At 36.9% G+C, this 14,181-nt stretch overlaps 1 protein-coding gene across 8 annotated transcripts in view; it reads left to right on the top strand.

Annotated features, from left to right (window-relative positions):
* The window catches only part of CNTN4 (contactin 4), a 903,676-nt gene that overhangs the window by 717,359 nt on the left and 172,136 nt on the right, over positions 1–14,181 (top strand). For all 8 annotated transcript variants that reach the window (XM_086697570.1, XM_086697562.1, XM_086697563.1 and 5 more), the window contains one exon: positions 4,397–4,594. In XM_086697570.1, the coding sequence (XP_086553696.1) occupies positions 4,397–4,594 (198 nt within the window). The remainder of the gene's footprint in view (positions 1–4,396; positions 4,595–14,181) is intronic.

Genomic DNA, 14,181 nt, shown 5'->3' with positions numbered 1-14,181 from the left:
AATTAGCATCAGGAACACGTTAAGAGCATCCATCCAAAGGACTCTGATCACAGGGTGAATTTGCTCAATGAATACTTAAATTTGAAAATTGCTTGATTGATGTCTTACTTGAAAACTAATAACCCAACATTCTTTGCTGTTGGCCCAAAAATATGGAAAAACGAACCAAGTAAGAGAGTGAAGTTTTGTTGTTCATTTCCTATAGATTTGGAGGCTACAAGCCAAAAAACCATCACTAGGTCCTTCTTCCCTAATGGATATCACATTATAACTAGTCTCAGCATTTTTCAATTGAGCATCAGAAGCTTCACAATCTATTAAACATTGTATTCCAAGTATCTGTTGACTGAGTTGTTACAAATTGCCAATGGGACAGGAACTGTCTGTCATTTCCAGAGCAATTAGTGTGTGAAAACTTATCAAAAGAAATCTGTCAAGTTTGAATAAGTATAAATACTGCATAGAAGTCCCTAAGGAAATCAAACTGAGTGGGATACATTTTTCCTCATTGCAGCACATTAGAATTTATTTTCTTTTATTTACTTGGCTCTGTTTTTTAGCATGTTGATAGCATGTCATTTAACCCAATGGATTAATGTTTTGCTCTGATAAAAATAGACTTTGCTTTTTAGAGGAGAACTAGAGTGTCTCCTTGAGTGATAAAGTAGTGGCTCCTTCCTTTCAAATTTGGAGAGCTCTTGTTTGCTTCCTGGAGGGAGCACTGGAATGGGAGTATGGCTAAAAGGACTCTTAGATACAGGTCTTCTTCGACTTAGGATGGGGTTACATCCCAATAAACCCATTGTAAGTAGCAATGCATTCACTTAGCTTAGCCTCCCATAAACTCTGAGAACCATCTGTAGTCTCCTTTGCCACTTTTTGACTCTGTGACCTTACCCTTTCTAGGCTTAAGATTTTTCATGTCTTTAAAACAAAGAAATAGAACAGGTGATCCACTGGGTAATTTTTAGCTTTACTGCACATTTTACCTGCACTGATGCCTGCGTTATCATTGTATTATACTTCTTATGCTCTTTCCCCCTTGTCCTGGAAAATAAAAATATACTGTTTACAAGAAGTGATATTTGCTATAAAAAAAAGAATTAATATCTTAGAGATGTCCCCCTTTCAGGAGGCTCAGCATGATCTCACCAGTGCACCAACCAAGATTTTTTGAATGACATTTGTATTTTAGGACTCAACAGTATTTACAAAGGTCACATGTTCAACTGATGTTAGTTATGATCTTTAACACCATCCATTTAAGACCATTTTTGGCAACTGTGGTATGTTCCTTTTTCTACACCATGGAAAATGGCCATAGTGTTATATTGTTATTATATTTTGGGAAGCTTATTATAATTTTAAATCAACATTTTGTTATTTTCTGTTGTTTAAACTCATTTAATGATCCTCCCAACACTGAAGTGATAGAGTTAATTATCTTCATGTTATACTTAACGTTTGTTGAATTGAAGTCATTACTATTTGTTCAGGGTTTCCCAACCTAGGTTTTGTGATCTATTAATAGATGTTTTAGAAAAATGGTATATATGTAGAGAGGACGAGGAGATTTTATGATCAGTAGAAGAGATTTTATTATCATTTTATACAGTAAGTTGGTATGCTTAAACTTATGCTCTAAGGAATTTGAGGAATCTTGACATATTAAAAATCTCTTGCAAGTTTTGAAAGGATAAATTTGAAAATCTATTAAAATTTATTTAATCTAGGTCTTCTCAAAGCCATTTGATCATGTAACCCATCTAAATTTAGGAGAGGTGGGAGGAAGAGAACGTCTGTAAACAAGAAATTAACATTCCAAGGACCACAGTTCAGGAAATGCTGCAGTATATGCTTAAGGTTGTTTGTATCTTCTCCTAAAGCACTAAGTCACTTATGTCACAAAAGCAGTGAAACCAGAATAATTAGCGTATTTTTAAGTAGCCAAACAGAATGTTAATTGGGTTTTTTTTTTGTTTTTACTTTTAAAATGGCTAACTTTTAATGATTTAGATGTGCTTATGATTCATAGTGCTTTCACATAAAAGAATCCTCACTACATACCTGCATCACATTTGTTATTATCCCTACTTGATAGGTTAAAAGTTGAAAGTGAGAATGTTTAAGTGTCATTCCTTATGTAATACAGGTTTAAATTTTGGTCTTTTTTTTAACTCCAATTAGAAAAATGACAAATTAGATGTCCTTTTTTCTTTCTTTCTTTCTTTCCTTTTCTTTTTTTTTTTTTTTCTGATATCCATGGTCCATACAACTTTCTAATTGCCTTGTCCCACAGAATTCAGCGAGGTTGCTATCACTGGCCACTAGCAACAATCTTGAGAAATGTCTTTAGAAAAAGAAAATACAGTTTTGTATATTTGATTACAGCTTTCCTTGGAGGTGTGGGTTGATTAATGTTGTGCTGGTAAATTACTTTCTAACTTCTACCTTGTGATTTTGGAGATGCTAATTTATACTTAAATCTCTCATGTAGCTAATTAGGGCATAGACAGTGTTCTCCTCATTGTTCATATGAGAACATTGATATGCTCAGAGATCTCTTGGTTTGCCCAAAACTCACACACAAATTGAGTGATCAGTACATAGTGCTGTGCTGTTTGCTCTGCTCTTTGTTAAAATCTCCTGTTTTTCATGGGTAAACAGCCATACCAATTGAACTTCCCCATGATCTCTTATAGGGGCTTTCCTCCCCCAGATTTTAGTTTCTTCAGGAAGTGACTAGCTTGCTGGGAAGCACTTGCTTATTTATACTGAGTATCCTCTTGACATCAGCATGGGGTTACTTATAATTACAGGCACATGCGTAAATAAAATGATTAACTATTCTCATATAAACATAATTATATCTCTCTAAAATAATACAGGAGGAAATGTTATAATCCAGTGATAAAGGGAAAGCAATCTGCATGACCCCTCCTTTGTATGTAAACAGTGGATTATTAAGGCAGAATATGTTTCCTGTTGCACATTTGGTTATTGAGGTCAATCACGCTTGGGACTCATCTAAGTATTAAACAACAAAAATGCCTTTATAGCAATTAGTGTTCTCTTTACAAAGCTGAAGCCTTTCTCCCATTTTCCAAGGACACTGCATACCTTTAAACTTCTGCCTAGAATTCTATTAAAGAAAGATATATAAGAATTCAGCCAGCTGGTTCTGAAACCAGAATCTTCTTTTGCATCTAGTTTTCCCCCTCCCCTACCAATGTAGTTTTTAAAGATAAAGTGGGGGCACATTAATCATTGCCAGTGCCTAGTATATCACTTCTCCAGCTTTGGACACATCTGGAGATCACACTTTAAAGGGAGGAACCATGGAATGCCTCGAGCTGAAGACATTTGATTTCCTTGGAGCACAGTGGTTCACTGCAGCAATTCATGCCAGCTCACTGTCAGTGAGGGTTCTTCTCAGAAATTGAAAGCATGGGATCACATATTCATTCGCAAAACATTTACCTAAGAAAAATTAGAACTTTGTAACAGATGTTTTCACGTCTGGCTGCCCATTACACAAATCCCACTGGCATTCTGGGATGAATAAGTATTGGCAAAAAAAAAAACGTTGCTCTTGGACTGCTGTTTCATACGCAGTCCCTTATAAATATAATAAATTTTTCAGCCAATATTTTTAGGTACACATTTACATTTGGGACCAGCCCTCCGGCCAGTCAGCATGTGTTTAGCAATTATTTGCTGCAATATTAAACAACCATCTCACTCAAATAATGGAAAAATAGTTCAACTATGCAAGAAAAGAGTAAGAATGTGTGTTGATAGTAAGAAGTTTTGGGAGAAGACTAAACTGAAGACCCAGAAATTATTCTGTACCTTCATAGGGCCAAGAGTTTGGATTTAGTTACTTTGTTCTCCAGTGCCAAAGTTTCTCAGTTGATGGAAAACTGTAAAATGTGTTGAAAAACACAAAGTACTATGCTGCACCATAACAATTATTATATATAAAATGAAAGAAGTGATCCAAATGGTTTTCAGGGTGGCTTCCAGCCTTACTGTATCAAAATTATAGACTGTCTGGGTCTATAATTTGCGCGTGAACTCAGTAAGTATTGCGCGGTGCTTGGCACATGCTTAGCAAACTATAAATGCTTATTCCCTTGGCTTAAAGAGGTTGGACTTGTTTTAATCAACTATCAGTGTGTTCTTTTTAGTTCTCTAGAGATAAAATCTTATTGACTGACAGTAGGAGTACTGGTAAAATATTTAAGGGATTGTGATCACTTCCTGTTTATATTTAGCAGGCTGAAAAAAATCAGTGGGCAACATGTGAATTTCTAACTTGCCCATTTTTTTCATGAATACAGTAGCATTCTAATGCTTGAAAACATTTTTGCAATGATGATTCCTTTGCTTTCAGAGCTCAGTTATGCCTGGATCTTCAATGAATACCCTTCCTATCAGGATAACCGCCGCTTCGTTTCTCAAGAGACTGGGAATCTGTATATTGCCAAAGTAGAAAAGTCAGATGTTGGGAACTATACCTGTGTGGTTACGAATACAGTGACAAATCACAAGGTCCTGGGACCACCCACACCACTAATATTGAGAAATGATGGTGAGTTTCCTAAGGGATTTTGTTATTCCCGTGTTTTGAGATCATATGTTGCATATGGAAAACTGTTATATTATTGGCATACAAACGCTGTCTAAATGAAATTTAAGAAAAGTTTAATGCTTTTTACATTTGGTTACCTATATTTGCTCCACTTGTGTAAGAAGTAAACCCATGAATCTGTTTGAAAACTAATTAGAAATTTAATTGCTAATCTCAACAGGAATGGAATGTGGATTTAGGTGAGTATAAATAACAAAGTGTTTCTTTTTCACTTAAAATGTATACACAGGCAGAATGAAGTAGAAGGTTGAACACCTAGCTCATTAATCAATTCTATGTAATTTAGTATTAAGTGTCCAGAAAGAAGTTTTAAATTATCCAAATAACTTCTGGATTTATGATACTAATGAAATAGTTCACACCACAATGAAATGCAGGAATACCAAGGCTTATTTGAGAAATAAATTTTAATTTCCAATACTTTTGTGAAAATGTTTCAAGAAAACATGTGATTTTCCCCTTAATTATCTGGATGAATGACATACAGTGTATGGTAATTCACCGTGTGCTTTTCAAAGGCAATCGTACTGAACTGTATGCCAAAAATCTAGTTCCACTATGCCTTTTCCCCACCAGGAGTCTTTTTATGAATTCTGTCCCCTCTTCTTGAGATGCTTCTCCTCCTCTGAGTCCCAGCCTTTCATTTGACTAAATGATACTGGCCTTTCATTTTCTTCAAGTATATCACTTTCTCCCGGAAGTTACGTCTGTCTGACTCCCTCCCCACTATGCTGCATCAGGTATCTTCTCTATCAAGTCCAATAAAGTCCATTGCTATAACCCCAAGAACTCTTAATTTTGTATCACAATTACCAGTGTGTTTCCCTGTCTCCCTAACTATAAACTTGCTATTTTAGAAGCACATGTAGTGCCTTGATCACTAGTATGTCTCCAATACCTATACAATACCTGGAACATAGGAGATTCTTAATAGATATTTGTGGAGTAAAAGAAAACAAAGCACAATTAAGTCTTTCAATAATGGCCAGTATAGAGATTTAAGCCGCCATGGTTAAATGTTTATGTTTCTATTCTTTTTAAATTCCATGCCCATCAAGTACACACTTGAGCCTTCCATTATGAACAGGAATTACTAGACCCATTGTACAGGTAAGGAAACTGTCAGACAAGAATGTTAACAACAAGCTTTTACTAGGTACTTAACTATTTGCTGGATGCTCAGAATTTTACCAGAATTATTTCAGTGAAACCTCAAGCAACTATATGAGGAATATCCTCTTTTATCTTTTATAGATGAATGAACTGGGGCTCAGACATGTTAAATAACAAACCCCAAAGCCACATACCTAGCTAAAAACTAATGGCTCTACAGTTCACACTTAGTTCCCACGTCTTGTTGATTCCAGAGCTAATACATTAATGCCTCAATCACTAGGTTTCATTTCATTACAGTCTACCACCTCTTACCTGAATTTGTACAACACAAACTTGCGGATTCAAGCCTAGAACTCAGATTTCTCTCCAAATATGTTCTTCTTCCCTTCTGTACTGAAGGGACTTTGTACCCAGGTACAGCTGTGAATATGAATTTCTTAGAACAGGATATTTGTAGACAAACCAACTTGCAAATAGGGTCTGAGCATCCTTACAGCATAAACCGTACTATGGAATTTTTTAGCAAATGATGTAGATTTGAATCATTCCTTTATTTACTCATGCATTTAACATGTATTTATTTAGCACTTACTATGTGACAGCCACTATTAGTGCAGTGAACAAGAACAATAGGGCCACTATCTCATTTCACCCACATGTTCTGGGAGGACACAGGTAAAAAACAAACATAAACAAAAACAAAAACCCAATTACTTTAGTACTAAATACAACAGTATGATAAAATACAGGTCCTATGGAGTGCAATGTCTACTTTAGGCAGAATTGTCACTGAAAACCTTTCTGAGGAGATGACATATGAGCTGAGACAATTCTAAGAAGTCAGCCCCTGTGATGGTCAGAGGGAGGAGCAGTGCAGACTGAGTTGACATCACATGCAAAGGCCCTGAGGCCTGAAAAAACACTGGGCATGTTCAGGAAGAAAAGAGAATGTGAGCATGGACAGAGCATAATGAGCAGGGTGAAGGTTGCTTCGAGTTGATATTGGAAAAGAATCAGTAGCCAGATCATGTTGACCATGGAAAAAAGCCTGGATTTTATCTCAAGGGCGATGAGAAGCCATTAGAGGATTTTATGCAAGATAGTGATGTATGTTTTGTAAAAGTTTCCTTAGCTACTGTGTAGAGATTGACTAAACAAGTGAGAGTGGTCGCTGCATGTCCAACTGAAAGACTCTGCAGCAATTCAGTTGGGAAATGGTGGCAGCTTGAACTAGGGAGTAGCAGGGGGAACAGAGAAGTGGATGGATTGAGAATCTGGTTTGCGGGTAAAGCTGCCCGAATTTGCCTATGCACTGAATGTGGGAGGTGTTGGAAGAGAAAATCAGGGGTGACACATAGGTTTCTGGTGTAACAACTGGGTTGATGGGAATGCCATTTACTGAGGTTTTACTGAACAGGGTTGGAAGGGGGAAATCCAAAGTATTATTTTAGTCATTATTTGTAAAGCCAAAAGCTTGACTTTTCTCTTGGCAACAGAAAGAAGTATTTGCTTTCTGCTGCTTTTGCCATCTCTCTGTCATAACACCCGTCTGATATATTCACATGTGCTTATCAGCTCGCCTTCTCCACCTCGCCGACATTGTGATCAAGCACAGATTGTAGGTTTCATCCAGCTTTGTTCTGGGGACCAGCACAGTGCTTGCCAGATGACACACGTTAAATTAATATGTTGGAATAAGATGAATTAGATTAAATAAAACTAAAAATTTTATCCATTTATAAAGCTATTGATGCTCTCTCTCCAGACCTAAGGATGAAGAAACTTTGTCAAAAGATGTGCTCCAATGGCGTTTTGTATAGAATTATTTAAAAATAAATCCCTCTGACCTCTGTTTATAATGCACTTACACCAGAATGTCTGTTCAGTGGTGTTATTATCCATTCAGGTGTCTCAAGTAACAAATGTAATGAAATATTGATGATTCACTAAGACCTAGCCCAGGAGACATGTTGCACAGAGTTGCTAGAAGGAACACAAATTCAGGAACATAAGAACTCCAGAATCATGGACACCTCAAGTTGGCAACAACTTTGCCTTTGCTTCGTTTTTAGATATATCTTGACTTGTGTAATATATCTTCATAGAGATGCCAAATGTTTTTGATAGAATGTTTTATCACAAAATTAGCAGAATAAGGATCTCATTCTTCAGCAATTAATGCCCATTCATTCTTAATTTCCATGAGAGTTGCATGGTGAAAATTCATAATATGTCTATCCCATTTGGGTTGGAGTATATAAAATGGATACTTGAACTATATTACTGAGCACAAAATAGGTTATTTAATTAGCTCTTTCTGGAGGTAAGAGAAAAAGGGAAATATAAATCAAGAAGAGATTGCAAAATAAAGATGACATTCTTATTAAAGTCTATTCCACAGGAATAAAATCAATAAAATTATCATTCTGTATGATCTTGTATTTAGGGACTGTATATTAGACTGATAAGTACAAGGCTGTATAGAATTTGTACAATCATTTTGTTAATTGAAGCTCTCCCAAAATTGCACATCCTCCTTCTGCCTCCGAAATGCAAATAAGCAAGGCAACAGAGTTTATTGCCTGAAGTGAACTAATTACCATGGCTAGTCATTTTCTCTGCTAAGTGCAGATGTAGTTTAAAGAACTAGATGTCCTCAATATTCAGGTTATTTCCTTGGAGTTCCAGCTAAGCATTTCTGGACTATGATTCATTGTTTCCAGCCCAAAAGGTGACAGTGAGTCATAAAGAGTGAACAGTGAACGTTGACTCAAGTCCTGAAAGGCATCAAGTGTGATGTGTCCCATGTTTATCCCACTGACCCTTTTTACCCCTTGTCCCCAGCTCACCACAAGTCGGCAAGACTTCAGTACTTTATGTTCCCTTCACACCCCCACACTGTTCACCTGGCTCACCCCTTCCTATGTCTCAGATTGTTACTGAAATGTAGAACAGGATGGTTTAGAGGTCAGACCTGAGGACTCTGGAACTGGGCTCCCAGGGTAGAATACAGCTGTGCCACCTATTAGCTATGTGACTGTGGATGTCAGTTTCATCTCCCTGTGCTCCGTTTTCTCATCAGTCAAGTGAGGATGATAGTACCTAGCTCAGAGGCTTATTTTCTGGGTTAAATTACAAATAAAGTGCTTTGATCAATGACAAAATAGATAGGCAGCATCAGTAACTTACTTACATAGATATACTCAACAAATTATATCTATATACTTAATATTTTTTAATGTTTACTTTTGAGAGAGAGAGAGAGTACATGTGTGTGCACGAGCAGGGGAGAGGCAGAGAGAGAGAGAGGGACACAGAGGATCCGAAGCAGGCTCTGTGCTGACAGCAGAGAGCCCAATGGGTGGGACTCGAACTGTTAGATCACAACCTGAGCCAAAGTCAGACACTTAACCAGCAGAGCCACCCAGGCACCCCTCAACAAATTATATTTTTAAAAACATTACATAGTGTATAGATAGTATGATCCTTCTTTTGTAAAGTATATGTGAATTAGGACGGAGAAGGTTGGAAATACTGCTCTTCAAAATGCTAACAGTGTTAAACTTTGAAGTATTTAACTTTCAGTGGCAAAATGTTTGATTCTTATTTTTTTTCTATTTGCTTTGTTGTATTTTCTAATTTTTCTACAATGACTAGAGATATTTTGAATTTTTAGAAAAACATTTGGTAAAAGGGTTATGTATAGATTATTGACTCTACAAGACACTTAGAGATCACCCAGTTTTCTATCTTTATTCTTTGACAAAGAAGAGCATTGAAAACCAGGAGAGTAAGGTGAGGAAGTACCGGGGAGAAATGCCCAGTGCTCTGTCGCTGTGCCATTTAACTGAGGTTCAGGAAAGCTGTTTTGGGCTCTAGATTAACAGATTTACCTTGTACCTTTTATGTTATGACTTAAATATTTTTAATATTGATAGTTCTCCTAAATAATGACATGTTGCTGTATAGTACTTACTTCCAGGAAGTATACAGTTGAGAGTTAATAGACAAATGTGAGAGAGTTTTATATCAGAGTTTATTTACCTAGATATTTTGAAATCTGCTTTGGAAAGATAATGTAACTTGTTGTGTGGGAAAGTGCACCTGTTACTTAGGTACCATGAAGAAAAGCAAGATTTAATTGAGAAAACTATATCATAATTATTTTTAAGACAGGTACTAAAGTCATCTATGGATCAATATTAGCCAACTGCTGGTTATTAATGATGATGAGCCTGCTCTATTATGAGCTTCCTAAACAGATATCAAAGGATTATCCCTAAATTTCTATAAACAAAGGTAATAGATTACCCAGACAACATTAACTACAAGAGAAATCATAGATTTAGGTGATAGTTATAATGGCTATTTCTTCTGTCTTTAATCACTACCCCCAACTCCTTCTAAAATGGCTGAAGAGGAGAAAAATTGGCAGATATTAGTACAGTCTTGGGAAAATGAGGTCAAGTCCATGAGGATGTTTATGTACATTACATTTATATATAATTGAGCAGGAGTTATTATATGACCTTTGCCTTTTCTCTCTCTTTTTCCCTAGGCTGGCTGGGGATTGGTTTGGCAGTCCTTTGTTTTCCTTATTAGAACCAAGACAGATTTTGAGCAGTTCATACCCAGCGTCTGTGGGATGGATCTGTGCTTTGTATGGTGGATATTAAATGTTTTCGAATATTATCTCTAATGATAACTCTAAATAGAGGAAACACTAAGGAACAGGGAATAAAGGGTTTATCTTATCTTAGAGTTTCAAAATCTCTCTCTTTTCTCCTTTTCTCTTTCTCTTCCATTTCTGTATGTATATACATTTACAAACATGTATGTAGGCTATGTTGTTTAAATACACATATGTTTTATACACAAGATATATATTGCCTTTGGAAGTTAAAATGTAAACTTCACTTTTCTGAATATTATACTTCCATGTAAAGTTAAATTATTTAAAATTTGTATAATCAGAGTAACTGGTGATATTTTTCTAAGTTCTCACTCATTTTTCCCAGCCTAATTTTATGTAGCCATGAAAATTCTGGGGTGCCTGGGTGGCTCAACTGGTTAAGCATCCGACTCTTGATTTCGGCTCAGGTCATGATCTCACAGTGGTGGTATTGAGCCCTGTGGTGAGCTCTGTGCTGAACATAGAGCCAGCTTGGGATTCTCTCTCTTACTCTCTCTCTCTGTCCCTCTCCCTTGTTCATGCTCTCTCTCTCACAAAAGAACCAAAAAAAAAAAAAAAAAAAAAAGAAAGAAAGAAAGAAAATGCTGAGCATGGTCAGCACTGAAGTATTTTAACATTCTCACCTGAAATCACCTTTAACCTAGTGGACAAGAGACCAGCTAACAACTTCAGTTTCCTGCAGTTTCACAGCAGGAGGGACAGAAATAGATGTTCTGGACATAGGGTTGAGAATGTCCCTGGGTGGTGCCAACCACCTTTATCTCTTTTGCCGTGGCCTCACCTCACCTGGGTTGCTGTGAAAGGGGGACAGGACTAAAAGTCAAGAAGAAAAGAAGCCATAGGAATCTGGGCTGCAGTCCCAGATCTACCACTAACTCACATGACACAATCGTGCCATTTCTTTAGCCCTCAGTTTTCTCAGCTATTAAAATGATTAATTTCTAATAAACCATATCTAAGGTTTCATCTAGTTATCCTCTAGGATTCCAGTCACAACTTTTGTACATTACCATACTCCAGTCTGAGTATTCACACAAGGCAGATAATATCAGATGCTAATCAACAGACAGATTGCTGTTCATTGGTTGGATTTCTCCCAATGCTAAAAACCAATCCTAGCACAAAACTAGGTGCATTCACTCTTTCTGACCGAAGTGGTCATTTGTGAGCCTTCACCTCTATGACTAATGGTGGGTCAGAAGACTGCATTCCCCACAAAGTTCCAAATTTAAGACCAAAGACTAAAAACTGGAACACATAAAACTAGAACATTCTGGAATATTATGTAATATTGATGCAGTGTAATGTATCCTCCGTTATGATATGCCATCTGTTGATAGTAGACTTTTGTAATATTGCCCCAAACTGGATTAGAACCTCAAGTGAGCATTAACAACCAGTGTGTGTCTTCATAAACAAAGCACCTTTATTGGTAGGCCACTTAACCTTGTGGGATCAGATCAGAAACCCAGTCATTAAGATCTTTTCTTTTTTTAATTGTAAACTTGATCTACAACATTTTATTGATGACCTAGTGTATAAACTAGCAAGGATGACACCTCTGCTTGGCAGTGGGTAGAAATACGTTCTTCACTCAGACATATTTCTTTGTTACTTAAGATCTAGAGTTTATACCAAAACACTTTGTTTTATTTTACTCTCACTTCTAATTGCAACTTTTGTGTGGCTTTGTCATAGCAATCATGTCTTGTTTTTAATTCTCTAACAACATCACAGTTGAGGATCTGTGGGCGTAAAACATGTTTTATGAGGAGAATATCTAAATGACTAAAGGATGTGAGATATTTTGCTAAACTGCCATTGCTAATCTGATTTAATAGTGTCTTAATGGCTCGGATATTTTGAAGGCTTGACAAGCTTAGAAACTTGGCAGTCAGCTTTAGACCCCTAGCACAGTTGTTCCATTTCAGGTCCATGTGGGCCAAAGGTCATTTAACTAGTCAGTTAGAAAGCATCTGTTAAGTACCCGTTGTGTGTGGCACACTATAAAATAAAAAGATGCACACTCAGCCCCTGAAACCCTACAGTCTTAGAGATTTCCAAATGAGTGAAGGCTCTAAAGTTTCGTTCTTATTGGAGTCACTGAATTGAGTTCCGGAAAACACATTTACAGACAGTAGGATTAGAAATGAATAAGGGAAGCAGAAGTGCCTAGCCTAAAATAAAGATGACTTGGAGCATTCATTTGATTATGCATTTAACCAACAAATATTCATGGAACACCTGTTGTATGCTTGTCACTAGGAATGCAGAAGTCTTTCTGTGCTAGATTATAGTCTAGCTGAGGAGCCTTACTGCAGTCTGAGGCAGGAGTGGGGCCACATTAGGGGAGAGTGGAGAAGTAAAGCAGGTTCATTTAAGTTTCTTTTGTAATAAGAGCCTGCAGTGGAGGGTGAAGTGAGATTGTGTATTAATTGTGCCTTGGAGGTGAGGAAATCTGACCTGGTTGTTGGGAATCAGTCCAAGCTTCCATCAAGAGTTGAGGAAGGTAAAGAATTCCTGGCAGTGAGGACAGAATTTGTGTAAATCAGGAGTCAGCAGACTCCCTCCTGCAGGCCACTTCTGCCCATGGCCTGTTTTTGTAAATAAAGTTTACCGTTTTGTCCATAGAAATGTTGGGTGTTCTTAGTTAATTCGTAGATACTTTATAATTTTTGTTGCTATTGCAAATGGTTTCTTATTTTGAATCACATTCTCTAGTTAGTTATTGCTGATGTACAGAAATGCTATTTTTTTGTGTGTGAGTCTACATTTGGCAAGCTTGCTGACATCTCTTGTTAGTTCTAATAGTTTGTCAATTCTATCAACTCTCTCAAACTTTGCTATTTTTCTCATTTCCTCTAAGCCAAGGGTCAACCAGCTTAGGGCTCAGGGGTCGTATAGCATACCATCTTTTTGTAAATAAGATTTTATTGGACCATAGCCATGTCCTTTTTGTTTACATATTGTCTGTGGATGCTTTTCAGCTACAGTGGCAGAGTTAAGTTGTAACAGAGACTGCATGGCTCATAAAACCTAAATAAAATCCATGTTCTCTGTCACTTTACAGTAAAACTTTGCCAATCCCTGACAACATGATAATATCTTTAAATATCTGAAGACTGTCCATCAAAAGACTTGTTTTTTTGCGGCTACAAAGACTTGAACTAGGACTAACATGCACAAATTAGAGGGAGAGAGAGAGAGTATTTTATTGAAGACCACATGAAGAACGTTTTAGTAGGTTTAACATAAAAGTACTTAATCAATGGAAGATGAAAGCTGGCTTTCTTTCACTTAAAAGAAGACGACCTTGTAATTACTTGTCCAAACTGGAAACTGTTAGCAAATTATTTCAGGATTTCAGGTAAACCAGGACTCTTTGAGTCAAACCCAGATGCATTCAGTCTACCTTTATAGGAGATTGCCTTCTGGAGTAACTCAAGTTATCTCTGCACTTTAATTATTGAGAAGGAAGCAAAGAATTCAGGTTTGAGGTCAAAATGTTTATTTTCACATCCCACAGATTTCTGAATACACCCTAAAACACCAAGTTTAAGAGGTGATGTACAGCCTTCAGTCTCTTTATTCCTCTCCTCCAGCATTGGGGAGGTTGTTGTTTGTGTCATCATTGTCTCAAACTCAGTGGAAATTCAGCTATTGGAGGGTGGAAGGTGGTAAAAGATTTTCCTTGGGTGGTTCCCTAGACCTCACAATG

The sequence above is a fragment of the Puma concolor genome, chromosome A2, assembly GCF_028749965.1.
Source record: "Puma concolor isolate L17-30 chromosome A2, mPumCon1.1.hap2, whole genome shotgun sequence".
Taxonomy (NCBI): Eukaryota; Metazoa; Chordata; class Mammalia; order Carnivora; family Felidae; genus Puma; species Puma concolor.
Note: the sequence above shows the minus strand (reverse complement) of the source record. Positions and strands in the feature narration are given on the sequence as shown.